At 36.2% G+C, this 15,270-nt stretch overlaps 1 protein-coding gene across 3 annotated transcripts in view; it reads left to right on the forward strand.

The window, feature by feature from the left end:
- Kdm2a (lysine demethylase 2A) overlaps positions 1-15,270 on the forward strand; it is a 112,557-nt gene that overhangs the window by 54,698 nt on the left and 42,589 nt on the right. For all 3 annotated transcript variants that reach the window (XM_015503203.2, XM_015503204.2, XM_048807721.1), the window contains 3 exons: positions 2,562-2,700; positions 3,576-3,654; positions 4,265-4,311. In XM_015503203.2, the coding sequence (XP_015358689.1) occupies positions 2,562-2,700; positions 3,576-3,654; positions 4,265-4,311 (265 nt within the window). The remainder of the gene's footprint in view (positions 1-2,561; positions 2,701-3,575; positions 3,655-4,264; positions 4,312-15,270) is intronic.

Consider the following 15,270-nt stretch of genomic DNA (forward strand, 5'->3'; position numbering starts at 1 on the left):
TATTAAGCCGTCAATTAGACTAAGACTCTCATAACCTAATCATTTTACCTCTGACCATGCGACATCACATTTCCAAACCATAATACTAATAAATTGATTATTGATTTTCAGGAATACAACTTACTGTTAGCATTGAAAAATTCAAATTACTTTTGAAAGAAAATTTGGTTGAAATAGATTTCCATATTCAGTTTGTGCCTGTTACCTACTGAGATGCTCAGTCCAGTTAGGGTTAGCAACTATGGGAAGCCAGTAATTTCTCTTAAGTCTGCCTAAAATCACTGTATGAAAAGCACCTGGAATAGAAGCTCAGAGCACACCAGTAAGTCAGTTGGAATTATTAGTGATGTGGGAGGAGATTGGTGGCTAATTTACTTAATGTTCAAGTGACCTTGCCTTTGGAGTTTCACCTATAGCAGAGATTATTACAGCATACTGATCTCCAGTGTTATTGTGAGAATTGGTTATGTTTATTTTAAGGCACTTAATGGGATAGATCTTAGAAGTTTACATTAATTTAGGGAAATAGGAAAAAACTTCCCCTTATCCTTGACAGTGTTAAAACTGACACAGTGTTTACATTGTCACTGATTTCCCTGGTTGGAATGGTCAAAAAGAAATTAGAAATTCAGACATATTTTTTTATTATCTTTAAGAAATAGGAATGGCTTGACTGGAGCAGGAGGCTTCCTTATATCCTTACACTCTGTGTACTTAAAATTGCAAATCTTGTATGTAGGGGAAAATAAAAGCATGTGAAAAGATAGGATGGGGAAACTTTGTGCTAGTGTGTTAAAAATTTTGAGATAATAGCACAATTGTTTCCTTTTTTTTTTGGTAGGCCTAGGAAAGGGTGAGGTTTGAAAATATGACAGGATTATTTTGTTGTTAAAAAGTGCAAATGAGTGCTTTCTAAAAGTGACTGTTTTGGAAACAAAACTACACTTATTATAGTTTTGTATTGTACCCTTATTCTATGAGATACTTGGAACTCATCTCTGGAACTTCTTTTCAGTCATATATAGAAAACAAGGCAAGGGAAGAACTGGATGATGTCTTTAAGTAAATGATCAAACACCTCCATGTAAGAAACACATCATTGAATGCCTCTAATAGAAATGCACCTAAATATTTTGAATGATGATGGTATTTTTAGAGTAAGTGAAAGTTAGCTAAAGTTGAGTCTTTTGGACTTTGAACTGTGATTTATGGCAACCAAAGTACCAAGGAAGGCTTTTACCAAATATGGAAAAGATATCCTTGGAGTGTTTCTACCTAAAAGTGATAAATTGAATTTTGTAGTCCTCTGGCACATAATAAATTTACTTTCCTTTAATTTTTACTTTTATGGCTTAATTCTGCCCTTTCAGACTTTTTCATTTCTTATTAATTTATTTATTATTTATTTATTCGTTCATTTGTTTATTTATGGAAGGTGATCACCATTTCATACCTTTAAAATAATTATCTGGCTGGATGCGGTGGCGCACACCTGTAATCCCAAGTGGTTCAGGAGGCTGAGGCAGGAGGATTGTGTGTTCAAAACCAGCCTCAGCCCTCGTTTTTCTTTTTATTATTATTATTATTATTATTTTTAGTTGTAGATGGACACAATATCTTTATTTATTTTTATGTGGTGCGAGGATGGAACCCAGAGCCTGACACATGCTAGGCGTAATTGTAGCCCCCTTTTTCTTTTTGCTACTTGAGATTAAACCCAGGGGTGCTTAACCACTGGCCTTTTTATTTTTTATTTTGAGACAAGATTTTGCTAGGTTGCCAAGGCTGGCTTTGAACTTAAGATCCTCCTGCCTTAGCTTTCCAAGTGGCTGGGACTACAGGTGTGTGCCACCGCGCCCGCCTATGGATGTAAATTTCTCCACACACCAATACTTGTTATTGCCCAAATTTTGATGGTAGCTATCCTGGCAAGTATGTAGTATCTCATTATGGTTTTGATTTGCAACTCTGTAATGATTAATGATATTGAGCAGCTTTTTAGGTGTTTTCCTTGAAGATGTATTATCTTTTAATACTAATAATCATCTGCTGTTTAGCACGCTGTTGTTTAGATTATCTCGGATAAAAGAGTTTGTGATCTATTCAGATATTTTAGTCTATTCTTGAGGTTGTTTCACAAAGATAATCTTAGGTATACCTCTCCTCTATGAAAATAATTATATTTTGTATCTTCACTTGAATGTCTATAAAGATCGTTTATTTCCACTTTGATAAGCCATGGTAGACAAATAAAATATTTAGGAGATCCTATTTGGTTGTTTTCACTGTGAATGTAAATATCTAGGCTTAAAGAGTTAGCAGAGGTAAAATTCACAGGTAGGGAACCCAGTGGCTCATTAAAACTTTGTTATATTCTGTGTATTCTGAGAACATCAGCTGATCTTGAGTTGAGAGAAGAGATTTATAAGACAGGGAAAACCAATGCTTGATAAGCAACTGAGGTTAAAAGTCGCACTCTATACATGTAGGAAACACCATGGCTGCTTGTAGATGGGCCTAAAAAAGTGCACGATTTTATCCTTATGTCCCTTCTTTCCCAGCGTGGTACCATGAGACGACGCTATGAAGATGATGGCATTTCAGATGATGAAATTGAAGGGAAACGAACTTTTGACTTGGAAGAGAAACTCCACACCAATAAATATAATGCCAATTTTGTTACTTTTATGGAGGGAAAAGGTCAGTATCAATTTGATTCAGAGCTGTAACCCCTTGATGTAGGAAGGCATAGAATCTGAGAACTTGATGTAGGAAGGCATAGAATCTGAGTTTAACATCCTGAACCTGAAATATTACCTATTGATGCTATGTATTTATTTTCTTTCTTTTATATAGTGCCACTTGTATGCATCCTCTGTCCCATTTTTATACTCTTGAGTTGTTCTCTGATATATTAGAAGTAGTCTTTTATTGGGATAGGAGTATTTTTGGAATTTCTAAAGGCTTTTTCCTCCTCCCATCCCTTGGATTGTGTTTAATTAAAAATAGTACAATAGGGCCAGGATTGTGGCTCAGCGGTAGAGCGCTTGCCTAGCAGGCGTGAGGCACTGGGTTTGATTCCTGGTACCACATAAAAATAAAAAAACAAATACAAGAAAGGTATTGTGTCCATCCACAAGTAAAAAATAAGAAGTTTTAAAAAGTAGTGCAATAAAACTTCTCTTATGTATATAACCACATCACTGAAGCCAAGGAATTCCACATGTGTCATGTAGCTTTGATTCTTAAACAAACTGACAAGAATGTTAAATGCATATCATTTTTTGGCTAAGAGACAGGGTGATGATAATTCCTACTTAGGATTTATGAGACAACTCTGTTGCTTAAGTTCTGAACTTCCTGTGGAGATACAAATTTAGCAAACTTCTCAAGCCTGGCTTCTCAGGGTGTTTTCCCTACTTCTGAAGAGATGCTTCTTAGTAACAAGTGTTTATTTATTAACAGAGTACAACTGTATGCGCAAAATAATAGATCTATACCTTACTACTTAGATCCTTTTATCTTTCTAACTGTACTTACTTGTTTTTCTAATAATGTTTTTTCTGCGATGACAGATTTTAATGTAGAGTATATCCAGCGGGGTGGCTTGAGAGACCCTCTGATTTTCAAAAATTCTGATGGACTTGGAATAAAGTAAGTATTCTGGGTCTGGCTGGATATGATTATGAAATGGCCTTTCCTCAGGGCTATAGGCAATGGCAGTATTGAGAACCCAGAACATTAGGTAATTGAAAATAATTTCTCACTTATTTAAAAAAAGTACATGTTTTTGTTATACAAATGATTCATGTTATAGGTAAATGAAAAAGTATAGATGAGCTAAAAAGAAAAGAAATTTAAATTTCTTGAAGTATACCATTCTTAAATAATCATTGCTCATTTGTTGGATATTTTTCTGTGTAAGAATGTAAATACATAATCATTTATAAAGTTAGGCATGGTGATGCATGCCTGTAATCCCAGTGATTGAGGCAGTAGGACTGCAAGCTCAAGGCCAGCCTCAGCAATTTAGTGAGACCCTGTTGCTGGGATGTGGCTCAGTGGTAGAGTTCCTCTGGGGTCAATCCCCATGGAGGGAACCATAATAAGTAATTTTTTTTTTAAAACATTAGATAAACTTATACCTAAATATGTCCTAAAGATTGATGTGTCTGATTGGGGAGTTCTCAGTACTTTAAGAAAATCTCAAATTGACTAGAGAAGTTGTATTTTCCATTTATACTTACTAGTGTTTGTTTCATAGGATGCCAGATCCAGACTTCACTGTGAATGATGTCAAAATGTGTGTTGGTAAGTATCAAGCTTTTGGCCTCTGAGTCTTTGAGACAGAGTCCTGAATCTTTGAGCTTAAAGTCATGGGAATATTGAAATATTTACTTGATTAGAAACTACTTGAGTTATAAAAGTTTTCTCTTTTGATACTCATTAGGCATAGAACCTTTGAATCTTGATCCTTTTCCTACCTACCATCTTTATTCTCACTCTCCCTAAAGAGACTGTTTTTCAGGGCATCATACCCAGGAACTCAAAACTTGTACCTTTGAGCCAAGAAACAAGCTATATTGATATCTGTGATTCTTTATCCTTATCCTTAAAGTAGTAGATACATTCCTTAGAAATTCAAACCAATGCTACATTTGGTAACTTGTCTAATACTTGAAATTTTGTGAACTGAGAAGTAGATACGTTAAAATTTCTCCTCAGTGATTTAATTAAAGCCAGTCCTTAATTTGATTTATATTTTATTGCATTTAAAAGGCTGGGGATATAGCCCAGTTGGTAGAGTGCTTGCCTAGCAGGAACAAGGCCCTGGATTCAATTCCCAGCACCACCAAAAAAAAAAAAAAAAAAAAAAAAAAAAAGATCCAAAAAATTTAGGAAAAGAAAGCAAATTTTTACAATCTAATTAAAGAAGAAAACTTCCCAGAGTCATTAAAGGTTCAGCTTAGTTTTCTACAGACAACTGGTTTATTGTGGCCCTAAGATACTTCAGTGATCCTAGTAGTTCAGGAATGGTAATTTTTCCATACATGATAAGACAGTAAAGTGACATAAAGTCTTCTAGAAATGTTTTCAACAAGATACGAGGCAAAAGGAGTTTTCGGGGGCTGTTTTCTTTTAACCCTTCAACTCTTACACTTTGTCCATTGAACTGAAACTCCAGTGCCATTCTTTGCTTTGGAAATTAAGTATTGCAGTACTGTCTCATGGCCACTTGAGGGCTCTTGTTAGACTGCTGAATAAAAACTCCTCTGTTAGCTAAGAGTGAAAGTCATATCCTAGGTAGAGAAGGTTCTCTGATCCCTATATTACGCATCCTTTCACTGTTTGTGTGTGAAATTCTAGCCACTTGCCTTTCACCATGTATCCAAGTATCTAACAGCTCCTGGAGTGTAGTAGTAAGTGCTCAGGAAATCTATTGAATAATTAAAATGCATAGCTTTCTTTCAGGAGGACTTAGATAACCTGCTTGAATACTTACAAATCCATCATTTCACTTCTTTTCTTTCTTTTTTTTTTTTAACTTTTATTTTTTTTAGGTGTAGATGGACACAACACAATGCCCTCATTTTTATATGGTGCTGAGGATTGAACCCGGGTCCTGCCCATGCTAGGCGAGTGCTCCACCGCTGAGCCACAATCCCACCCCCTCACTTCTTTTCTTGATGAATGTACAGGACAGTAATTTCCTGGACCCATGAGGTAGTTGATAACCACAGCTTTTTTCTATTGGTTAGACATTATTAGTTTAAATAATAAGGTAGGACATCAACAAAAGTAATTGTGGACTACAGATGACATCATGAGAACTATTTGTGTTAACTTGTTAGAAATACAGACTCCAGGGGCTGTGGCTGTGGCTCAGTGGTAGAATGCTTGCCTCATACAGGTGAGGCATTGGGTTCGATCCTCAGCACCACTTTAAAGAAAGAGAGAGAGAGAAAGAAAGAGACAGAGAGAGAAAGAAATTGTGTTCATTTACAACTAAAAAAGTATTTAAAAAAAATACAGACTCCAAGAGGAGATTCTGGGATGGTGGTAAGAACTTTGCTTCCCACCCAGACAGTAATTGTACTGGCAGAATTTGTCCACTATAACTCTTTTGGAGCTGCAGTTCATTGAAGGCTTGCAACATCCAGGATAAGACTTGGATGGTAATACGTAGTAAATTTTGAGTTGTAGCACAGTAGCAGCCACCCCCTCCATCCTGCCAACCAAGCCCATGGGAAGTCAAGCAACAGTTTGCAGGAGGCAGGATGGGCAAAAAGGGTCCTTCAAAATATTGGAGAATCTGTGCTGTGATCACTTGATGGCTGCTTCTGATCACAGAGGTACAAAGAGTTAGGTGGCCATTGTTGGTGCAAGCCCTTTCCCCCCTACCCAAATGATTTCTAGGAGATTTAAAAGGCCCATTCCTTTTACCACCCTCTTTCCTCTCTCCCTCCCTTTTTCCTTTACCCCGCTGGGAGCTTGACATTACAGACTATGATAGTCAAAGGCAACTGAATGTATGGGGAAAATTAGAAACTAACTATACAAGCCCAAGGAAAGGTGCAGGCTCAAAAAAGACCTTTTGTTTACACTTCAGGTTGATCCTTGCCACATAGACAGCCTACAATAATCAGAAGCCCCAAAACAATAACAATATTTATAGCAAAACCTGGGAAGGGAAAAAATCTGATTTCAAGAGTTACACATTATTAGATTTATGTGTTCAGTTTTCAGTAGCCGATTAAAAAGTGTACAAAGAAACAGGAAATTATGATGAACTCAAAGGAAAAAAGTAAATCAACAGAAATTGTCCTTGAGAAAAACCTGATCTAGTAGAGAACAACTTTAAAACAAATATCTTAAAACATGCTGAAATAACTAAAGGGAAATACAGAAAATTAGGAAAAATGATGTACAAATTACATGGAAACATAAGCAAAGAGATAGAAAACCAAAAAAAAAAGGTTTTGAACCTAAAAAGTACAAAAATTTACTAAAGAGATTGAAAGGCATATTTGAACAAACAGAAGAAAGAAAAAGTGAACTGAAAGGTAGGACAATGGAAATTGGGTCTGAGGAACAAAAGACTGAAGAAAAGTACAGAGTCTGCCACGGTTTGAATGTTTGTCTCCTCCAAAACTCATGTTGACATTTAATTGCCTTTCTAACAGTTTTAAGAGATGATTATTTTGTGAATGCTCCACTCTCATGCTGCCCTTAAAAAAAAATTAAAAAAAAAAAAAAAAACTGAGTTTGGTTCCTTCTTGTTCTGTTTTATCCTCTTCCCTTTTGCTAGGTTTAAAACAGCAAAAAGACCTTTATCGTGTGCTGGCACCTTGATGTTGGTCCTACTGACCCCAGGAACTATGAGCCAATAAATTCCTATTCATTATAAATTACCCCTTCTCAGGTGTTCTGTTAAAAGCAGCACAAAACAAACCAAGAGCCCAAGAGGACACCTTCAGGGAGTACCAAAAGGAGGAGAGAGAGAAGGGGACAGAAAATATTTGAAGAAATAATGGCAGAAAATTTCCCAAATTTTATGAAAGTCATCCAAAAAAAAGTTCAAGAGCTCAATGAACTCCAGATAAACTCTGAGACCCTCATGAAGACACATAAATAGACTTTTCAAAAGCCAAAGTCAGAGTCTTGCAAGCATCAGAAAAATGACTCATCACATACAGGGAGTCTCAATAAGATTATAAGCAGTTTCTCGGGAATTGAAAGGACTATACAATAATTTGAAGCCATGTAGAGAAATAAAGGTCCCAGTAAAGATAAATACATGGACAGTTATATAAGCTAGTATTATTGTAACAATGGTTTGTTTATTACTCTGTGTGTGGGGTGGGGGGTAGGTAGGGGTGTGTGTGCTGGGGATTGAACCGAGGGGCACTTACTGAACCCCAGCCTTTTTTATTTTTTCTTTTTGTGACAAGTTCTTGATAAATTGCTTAGGGCCTTGCTACTTTTCTGAGGCTGGCCTTGAACTTTAAAATCATCCTGCTTCAGCCACCCAAATTGCTGGAATTATGGGTATGTTACACCACGCCCAGTTCCTTGTTTTCTACATGATTGAACACTAATGTTTATTTATTTATTTATATTGCAATGCTGGGGATTGAACCTAAGACCATGCACATGCTAGGCAAATGCTTTACTATTGAACTTCATCCCTAGTCCTTTTTTTTATTTTTTATTTAAATCCTGTAAAGTCATTCTGGTCTTGTGATCCTCCTACCTCAGAGAGCTCCCAGGTATCCTGGAAACATTGTAGGCCACTGTACCCCAGTTTAGGACTGTTTTAAAACAATAGTTATTAGTCTAAAAATTAGTATTTTTGAAACTTTAGATGTGACTCCAAATTTTTATTTTCTATGTAATTTAAGAGATGATGCATTTTAAAGAATTATTAGTTTATGTTCAGAGGCACACATATAAGGATGTGATTTTGTGACATCAAAACTCAAAGGGAGGGCTGGGGTTGTAATGCTTAGTGGTAGAGTGCTTGCCTAGCATGTGTAAGGCACTGGGTTTGATTCTCAGCACCACATATAAATAAAGTAAAGGTCCATTCACAACATTAAAAAAAAAAAAAAAAACTGAGTTTGGTTCCTTCTTGTTCTGTTTTATCCTCTTCCCTTTTGCTAGGTTTAAAACAGCAAAAAGACCTTTATCGTGNAAAAAAAAAAAAAAAAAAAGAAAACCAGAAGGATAGCAATGGTTTGTCAAAGGAACATAGTTTTTGTATGTTATTTAAGCAGTTTGATATTCAAAATAGAAAGCTTAACTATTGGATGTTAGATGTAAATTCCCTGATAACCAAAAAGAAATGAGAAAGAAATTTATATATTTAATTACAGAATCAACTAAACACAAAGGCAGTGGTAAATCAGGTATAACACTTGTCCTAGCATGTGTGAGTCCCTGGGTTTGATCCCCAGACCACTAAATAAATAAATAAGTGTATGTGTCTATATGTATACACTGACTGAAGTGAAGGGAGAAATATGAAATACACAGTTCTATGCAATAACGTTTGAAGACTTCAGTAACCTTTCTCAATAATGGATAGAACAACCAGACAGGAAAGAGGACTTAACAGAAGAAATGAATTAGACTTAACAGGTATATATAGAATACTAAACAACAATAGCATACATATTCTGAAGTATTACATGGGACATTTCCAAGATAGATCATATGTTAGACAACAAATTAAGTTTCAGTAAATTTTTAAAGAAATATCAAAGTATCTTTTCCAACCACAATGGTACAAAGGTAGAAATAAGTAACAAAACTAGAATGTTCACAGAATTAACCAGTATATCCTTAGACAACCGGTGGAACAAAGAAGAAATCACAAGGGAAATTAGAAAAATATGTATAGGCTAATGAACGCAAAAACAAAGCTTACAGAATGTGGTGAATGGAATTTATAGTTATAAAGATTTAAACATTAGGGGGCTGGGGATGTGGCTCAAGCGGTAGCGCGCTTACCTGGCATGCGTGCGGCCCGGGTTCGATCCTCAGCACCACATACAAACAAAGATGTTGTGCCTGCCGAAAACTAAAAAGTAAAAGATTAAAATTCTCTCTCTCAAAAAAATAAATAAATAAATAAATAAAGATTTAAACATTAGGGCTGGAGATATAGCTCTGTTGGTAGAGTGCTTGCCTCACATGCAGAAGGCCCTGGGTTCAATCCCCAGCATCCCCCCCCCCAAAAAGAAAAAAAAAAAAAAACATTAAAAAGAAGGGAAATCCTAACTAAAAACCTAACATTACAACCTAAGGAATAGAAAATGAAGACCACAAAGATTAGAGCAGAAATAAATGAAACAGAGAATAGAAAAACAACAGAAAATCAGTGAAACCAAAAGTTAGTTCTTTGAGAAAGTTAACAAAATTGACAAAACTTCAGCTAGATGGACCGAGGTAGAGGAAAGATTAAATTACTAAAGTAAAAAATGAAAGTGAGGACATTACTATCAATTCTACAGAAATTAGAAAAATTATGTGAGAATACTATTCATATTTGTTCACCAACAAATTGGATAAATTGACAAATTCCTGGAAACACAGAACCTAACCAGACTAAATCAGGAAGAAATGGAAAATAGAATGGCTATATAATTGGTTAAAAAGATTAAATCAGTATTCAAAAATCTCCCGGCAAAGAAAAGCTTGGATCTGATGGCTTCACTGGTGAATTCTACTAAACACTTGAACCATCCTTCTCAAACATTTTCAAAGAATTGAAAAGAGAGCACTTTTTAACTCATTCTGTGAAGTAATGCTACTTCACAGAATGATACCACAAAGACAATATAAGAAAATAAAAACTACAGACCAAAATCCCTTATGAGCATTGTTTAGAAATCTTAAACACAATATCAGCAAACTGAATACAGCATATGAAAAAGATCACAGACCATGAACCAAGTTGCATTTACTCTTGGAAAGCAAAGATGGTTCAACAACATAAAAATCAATCAGTGGGCACCACATTAGCAGAATGAAGGAAGGAAAAACACAATCCCCTCAACTGATGGAGAAAATACATTATTTGACACAATTCAACACCATTTTCTTTTTCTTTTTTTTTTTTTTTAAGATTTATTTTTTAGTTGTAGTTGGACACAATACCTTTATTTATTTTTATGTGGTGCTGAGGATCGAACCCAGGGCCTCGCAATGCTAGGTGAGCCACAACCCCAGCACCTCAACACCATTTTCATGATTTAAAAAAAAAAAAAAATCAGCACATTGGAAACAGAAGGAAACTACCTCAACATAATAAAACCATCTATGAAAAAGCTGCCCAGTTGTGAAAGACGAAATGCTTTTGCTCTAAGATGAGGGATAAGGATGCCTACTTCTGTCACTTCAACATGGTACTGGGAATTCTAAATAGCGTACAGGCAAAAAAAGGAAATAAAAGGCATTTAAATTGGAAAGTAAAATGACCTGTTCACAAATTGAAAATAGAATTACCAGGGCTGGGGATGTGGCTCAAGCGGTAGTGCGCTCGCTTGGCATTCGTGTGGCCCGGGTTCGATCCTCAGCACCACATACAAACAATGATGTTGTGTCTGCCAAAAACTGAAAAATAAATATTAAAATTCTCTCTCTCCTCTCTCTCTCTCTCTCTCTCTCTCTCTCTTAAAAAAAAAAGAAAATAGAATTACCATATGATGTTATAGTAGAAAACTAAATTTAGATGGCCCCAAAACCTGTTAGAAATAAAGGAATTTGTCAAAGTAACAAGATACAAAGTACATAATGTTCAGTTGCATTTCTGTACACCAGCAACGAACAATCTGAGAAGGAAATTTTGGAAACAATTCCATTTACAATAGTGTCAAAAAACACTTTTGTTAAGATTTGTATAATGAAAACTAAAACACTGAAGAAATGAATGAAGACATAAAATGGAAACGTGCCTCATGTTCACAAGTTGGAAGACTTAGTTTTTTTTGTTGTTGTTGGGTTTTGATTTTGTGTGTGTGTGTTTGTTTTGGTTTTGTAGTATTTTTCAGTGCTATAGCTCAAACCCTGGGCCTCTTACATGCTAGACAAGTGCTGTACCACTTAGCTATACCCCCAATTCCAAAATACTTAATAATATTGATGTCACTACTCAATAAGATGTCAAAACTGGATGCTGGAGTTGTGGCTCAGTGGTAGAGCACTTGCCTAGCATATATGAGGTACTGAGTTCGATTCTCAGCACCACATATAAACAAACAAATAAAATCCACCAACATCTTAAAAAAATAAGATCCATCAACATCTTAAAAAAAAAGGAACAAGGACTGGGGTGGTGGCTCAGTGGTAGTTTGCCTAGCATGTGTGGGGCACTGGGTTCAATCCTCAGCACCACATAAAAATGAAATAAAGATATTGTGTCCATCTACAACTAAAAACTTAATATTTTTTAAAAAGGAACAAGATGGGGACATTTAAAAGACATCTCTATACTTATTATTTTAAAAAAAAAGTCAAAACTGCCCAGAGTGATCTACAAAATGATGTAATCCCTATCAAAATTCTAGATGTTATTTTACAGAAATAGAAAATTCCTAAAATTCATATGGAATCTCCAGGGGCCAAGAAAAACCCAAACATTCTTGAAAAAGAGCAAAGCTGGAGGAAATACATTTCCTGGGTTCAAAACAATGCAAAGCTACGGTAATCAAAAAACTTAATACTAGTAAAAAGATTGACCCACAGAACAGTGGACTAGAATAGAGAGGCTAGGAATAAACCTTCACATATATGGTCAAACTAGGGTAACTTTTCTTCTACAAATCATGCTGGGAAACCTGCCTGTCTACATGCAAAATAATGATGTTGGACTCCTACCTAACATCATATATAAAAATTAATTCAAAATGGATCAGAGACCTAAATTTAAAACTTCAAATTGTAGAACTCTTACTAGAAAACATGGCACCCAGGGACCCAAAAGAGTGAGGCAGGAAAATTACAAGTTCCAGGTCAGCCTTGGCAATTTAGATGATTACAAAATTAAAAAAAAAAATTAAAATGGCTGGGGATGTAGCTCAGTGATAGAGCACTCCTAGGTTCAACCTTAATACCTAGGGGGAAAAAAAAGAAAACAAAAAACCTAGGGCAAGGCTTCATAATGTTAGATTTGGCAGTGGTTTCTTAGCTATGACTCCAGACAGAGAGGTAATAAAAGTGTAGATATATTGGACTAATTTAAAAATTTTGAAATTTGTACATCAAAAAATATAAACAGGGCTGGGGATGTGGCTCAAGCGGTAGTGCGCTCGCCTGGCATGCGTGCGGCCTGGGTTCGATCCTCAGCACCACATACAAACAAAGATGTTGTGTCCGCCGAAAACTAAAAAATAAATATTAATAAATAAATAAATAAATAAACAACTTAAGGAATGGGAGAAAACGTTTGTAAATCATATCTAATAAGGAGTTAATATCTAGAGTATATATAGAAATAAGACTCAACGATTTAAAAAATGGATTCAGAAAAGGGCAAAGGAATTGAACAGGTATTTCTTCAAAGGAGATGCACGGATTGCCAATAAACAAAAAGATGCTGGACATTACTGATCATTAGGGAAATAGAAATCAAGACTACAGTGAGGGCCTAGGGATATAGTTCAGTGGTAGAGTACTGCTTAGCATACAGAAAGCCCTGGGTTGGATTCCTAGCACTGCAAAAACAAAACAAAGCAAATCCGCTACAATTAAAAATTAAACAAACAGGAAATTAACAAGTGTTGGTGAGGGAAGGATATGGAGAAATTGGATCCCCTGTGTGTTGTTGGTGGGAATATAAGCTAGGACTGCCACTGTGGAAGATAGTATGTTCCACAAAAATATCGACAGCAGAACTATCCCCAGAAAATCCCCTTTTGAATATATACCCCAAAGGAAGAAAGCAGGATCTCACTGTGTTTGTAGCATTATTACTACTGTTACTATTACTAAAATTTTAATACTGGGAATTGAACTGAGGGTCATTCTGAGCTACATCCCTATCCCTTTTCATGTTTTATTTTGAGATAGGGTCTCACTAAGTTGTCCAGGCTGGCCCCAAATTTGTGATTCTCCTGTTTTGGCCTCCTAAATAGCTGAATTTACAAAGGGTAATGAACCATACCCAGCTCATAGCAGCCTTTTTTTTTTTTTTTTTGTACCAGGGATTGAACCCAGGGCCACTTAAGCACTGAGCCACATCCCCAGCCCTTTTTAAATATTTTTATTTAGAGACAGGGTCTCACTGAGTTGCTTAGGGCCTCGATAAATTGCTGAAGCTGACTTTGAATTTGAGATCCTCCTGTCTCAGCTTCCTGAGCCACTGGGATTGCAGGCATGCACCACCCCACCTGGCTCATAGAAGCATTATTGACAATAACTGAAACTAAGCATCCCATAAGTAGATACCCATTAGTAGATGAATGATAAGTAAAATGCAGTGCAATGTCATTTCTCACTTAATAATGGGGGATATGTTTTGAGAAATGCATAATTGGGTGATTTTAATCCTGTGCAAACATCATAGCATATACTTACACAAACTAAGGTGGCTATGATGTTACTAGGCAATATAATCCATCATTGGGGCAATGCATGGCTGTATATCCATACAATGGAGTATTGTTCAACCTTAAAAAGAAAGAAAATTTTGATACACATTACAACTTGGATGGACCTTGAAGACTTAACTAAGTAAAATAAACCAGTCACAAAAAGATTAAATACTGAGCCAGTCATGGTCGCACACACCTGTAATCCCAGCAACTCAGGAAGCTAAAGCACAAGGATCACAAATTCGAGGCCAGCCTCAGCAACTCGGTGAGACCATGTTTCAAAATAAAAATTAAAAATGTGGGGATGTAGTACAGTGATAAAATGTCCTTGGATTCAATCCCCAGTACTGAAAGGGGTCTGGGGAGACATACTGTATGGTTCTTCTTATATGAGGTAGAGTAGTCAAAATAATAGAGACAGAAAGTAGGAATGGTGGTTGTGGGAGATGAGGGTAACGAGGAGTTATCGTTTAATGGGTATAGAGTTTCAGTGTACAAGATGAAAGGAGGGAAGGAGATGAGTATACTAATGATTCTGCAACATTGCAGATATATTTAGTATTACTGAACTATGTATCAAAAAATGGTTAAGATAGCTGGACAGGCTGAGGTTGTAACTCAGTGGTAGAACACTTGCCTAGCATGTGTGAGGTACCGGGTTCTATTCTCAGTAAACAAATAAAGGTTTAAAACAAATTGATTTGGCTTCTCCTTAAAAAAAAAAAAAAAAAAAAAAAGCTGGGCACGGTGGTGCATGCTGGTGAGGCAGGAGGATCACCAGCTCAAATCCAGCTTCAGTAAAAGCAAAGCACTGAGCAATTCAGTGAGACCCTGCTCTAAATAAAATACAAAAAAATAGTACTGGGGATTTGGCCCAGTGGTTTAGTGCCCCTGAACTCAATCCCTGGTACTCAAAAAAAAAAAGGTTGAATTTTAAACTGGCATGGTGACACATTCCTGTAATTACAGCTACTTTGTAGGCTGAAGCAGGAGGATTTCAAGGTCCAGGACAGCCTTAGCAATTTAGTGAGACCCTGTCTAAACAAACAAGTAAATAAATTAAGGCTGGGAATGTAGCTCAATGTAGCACCCCTGGGTTTAATCCCCGTCCCTACTCCAATAAATTTTATGGGGCTGGGAGTATAGCTCAATGTTGAGTGCTTGCCTAGCATGT

This window comes from Marmota marmota, unplaced genomic scaffold, assembly GCF_001458135.2.
Source record: "Marmota marmota marmota unplaced genomic scaffold, marMar, whole genome shotgun sequence".
Lineage (NCBI taxonomy): Eukaryota > Metazoa > Chordata > Mammalia > Rodentia > Sciuridae > Marmota > Marmota marmota.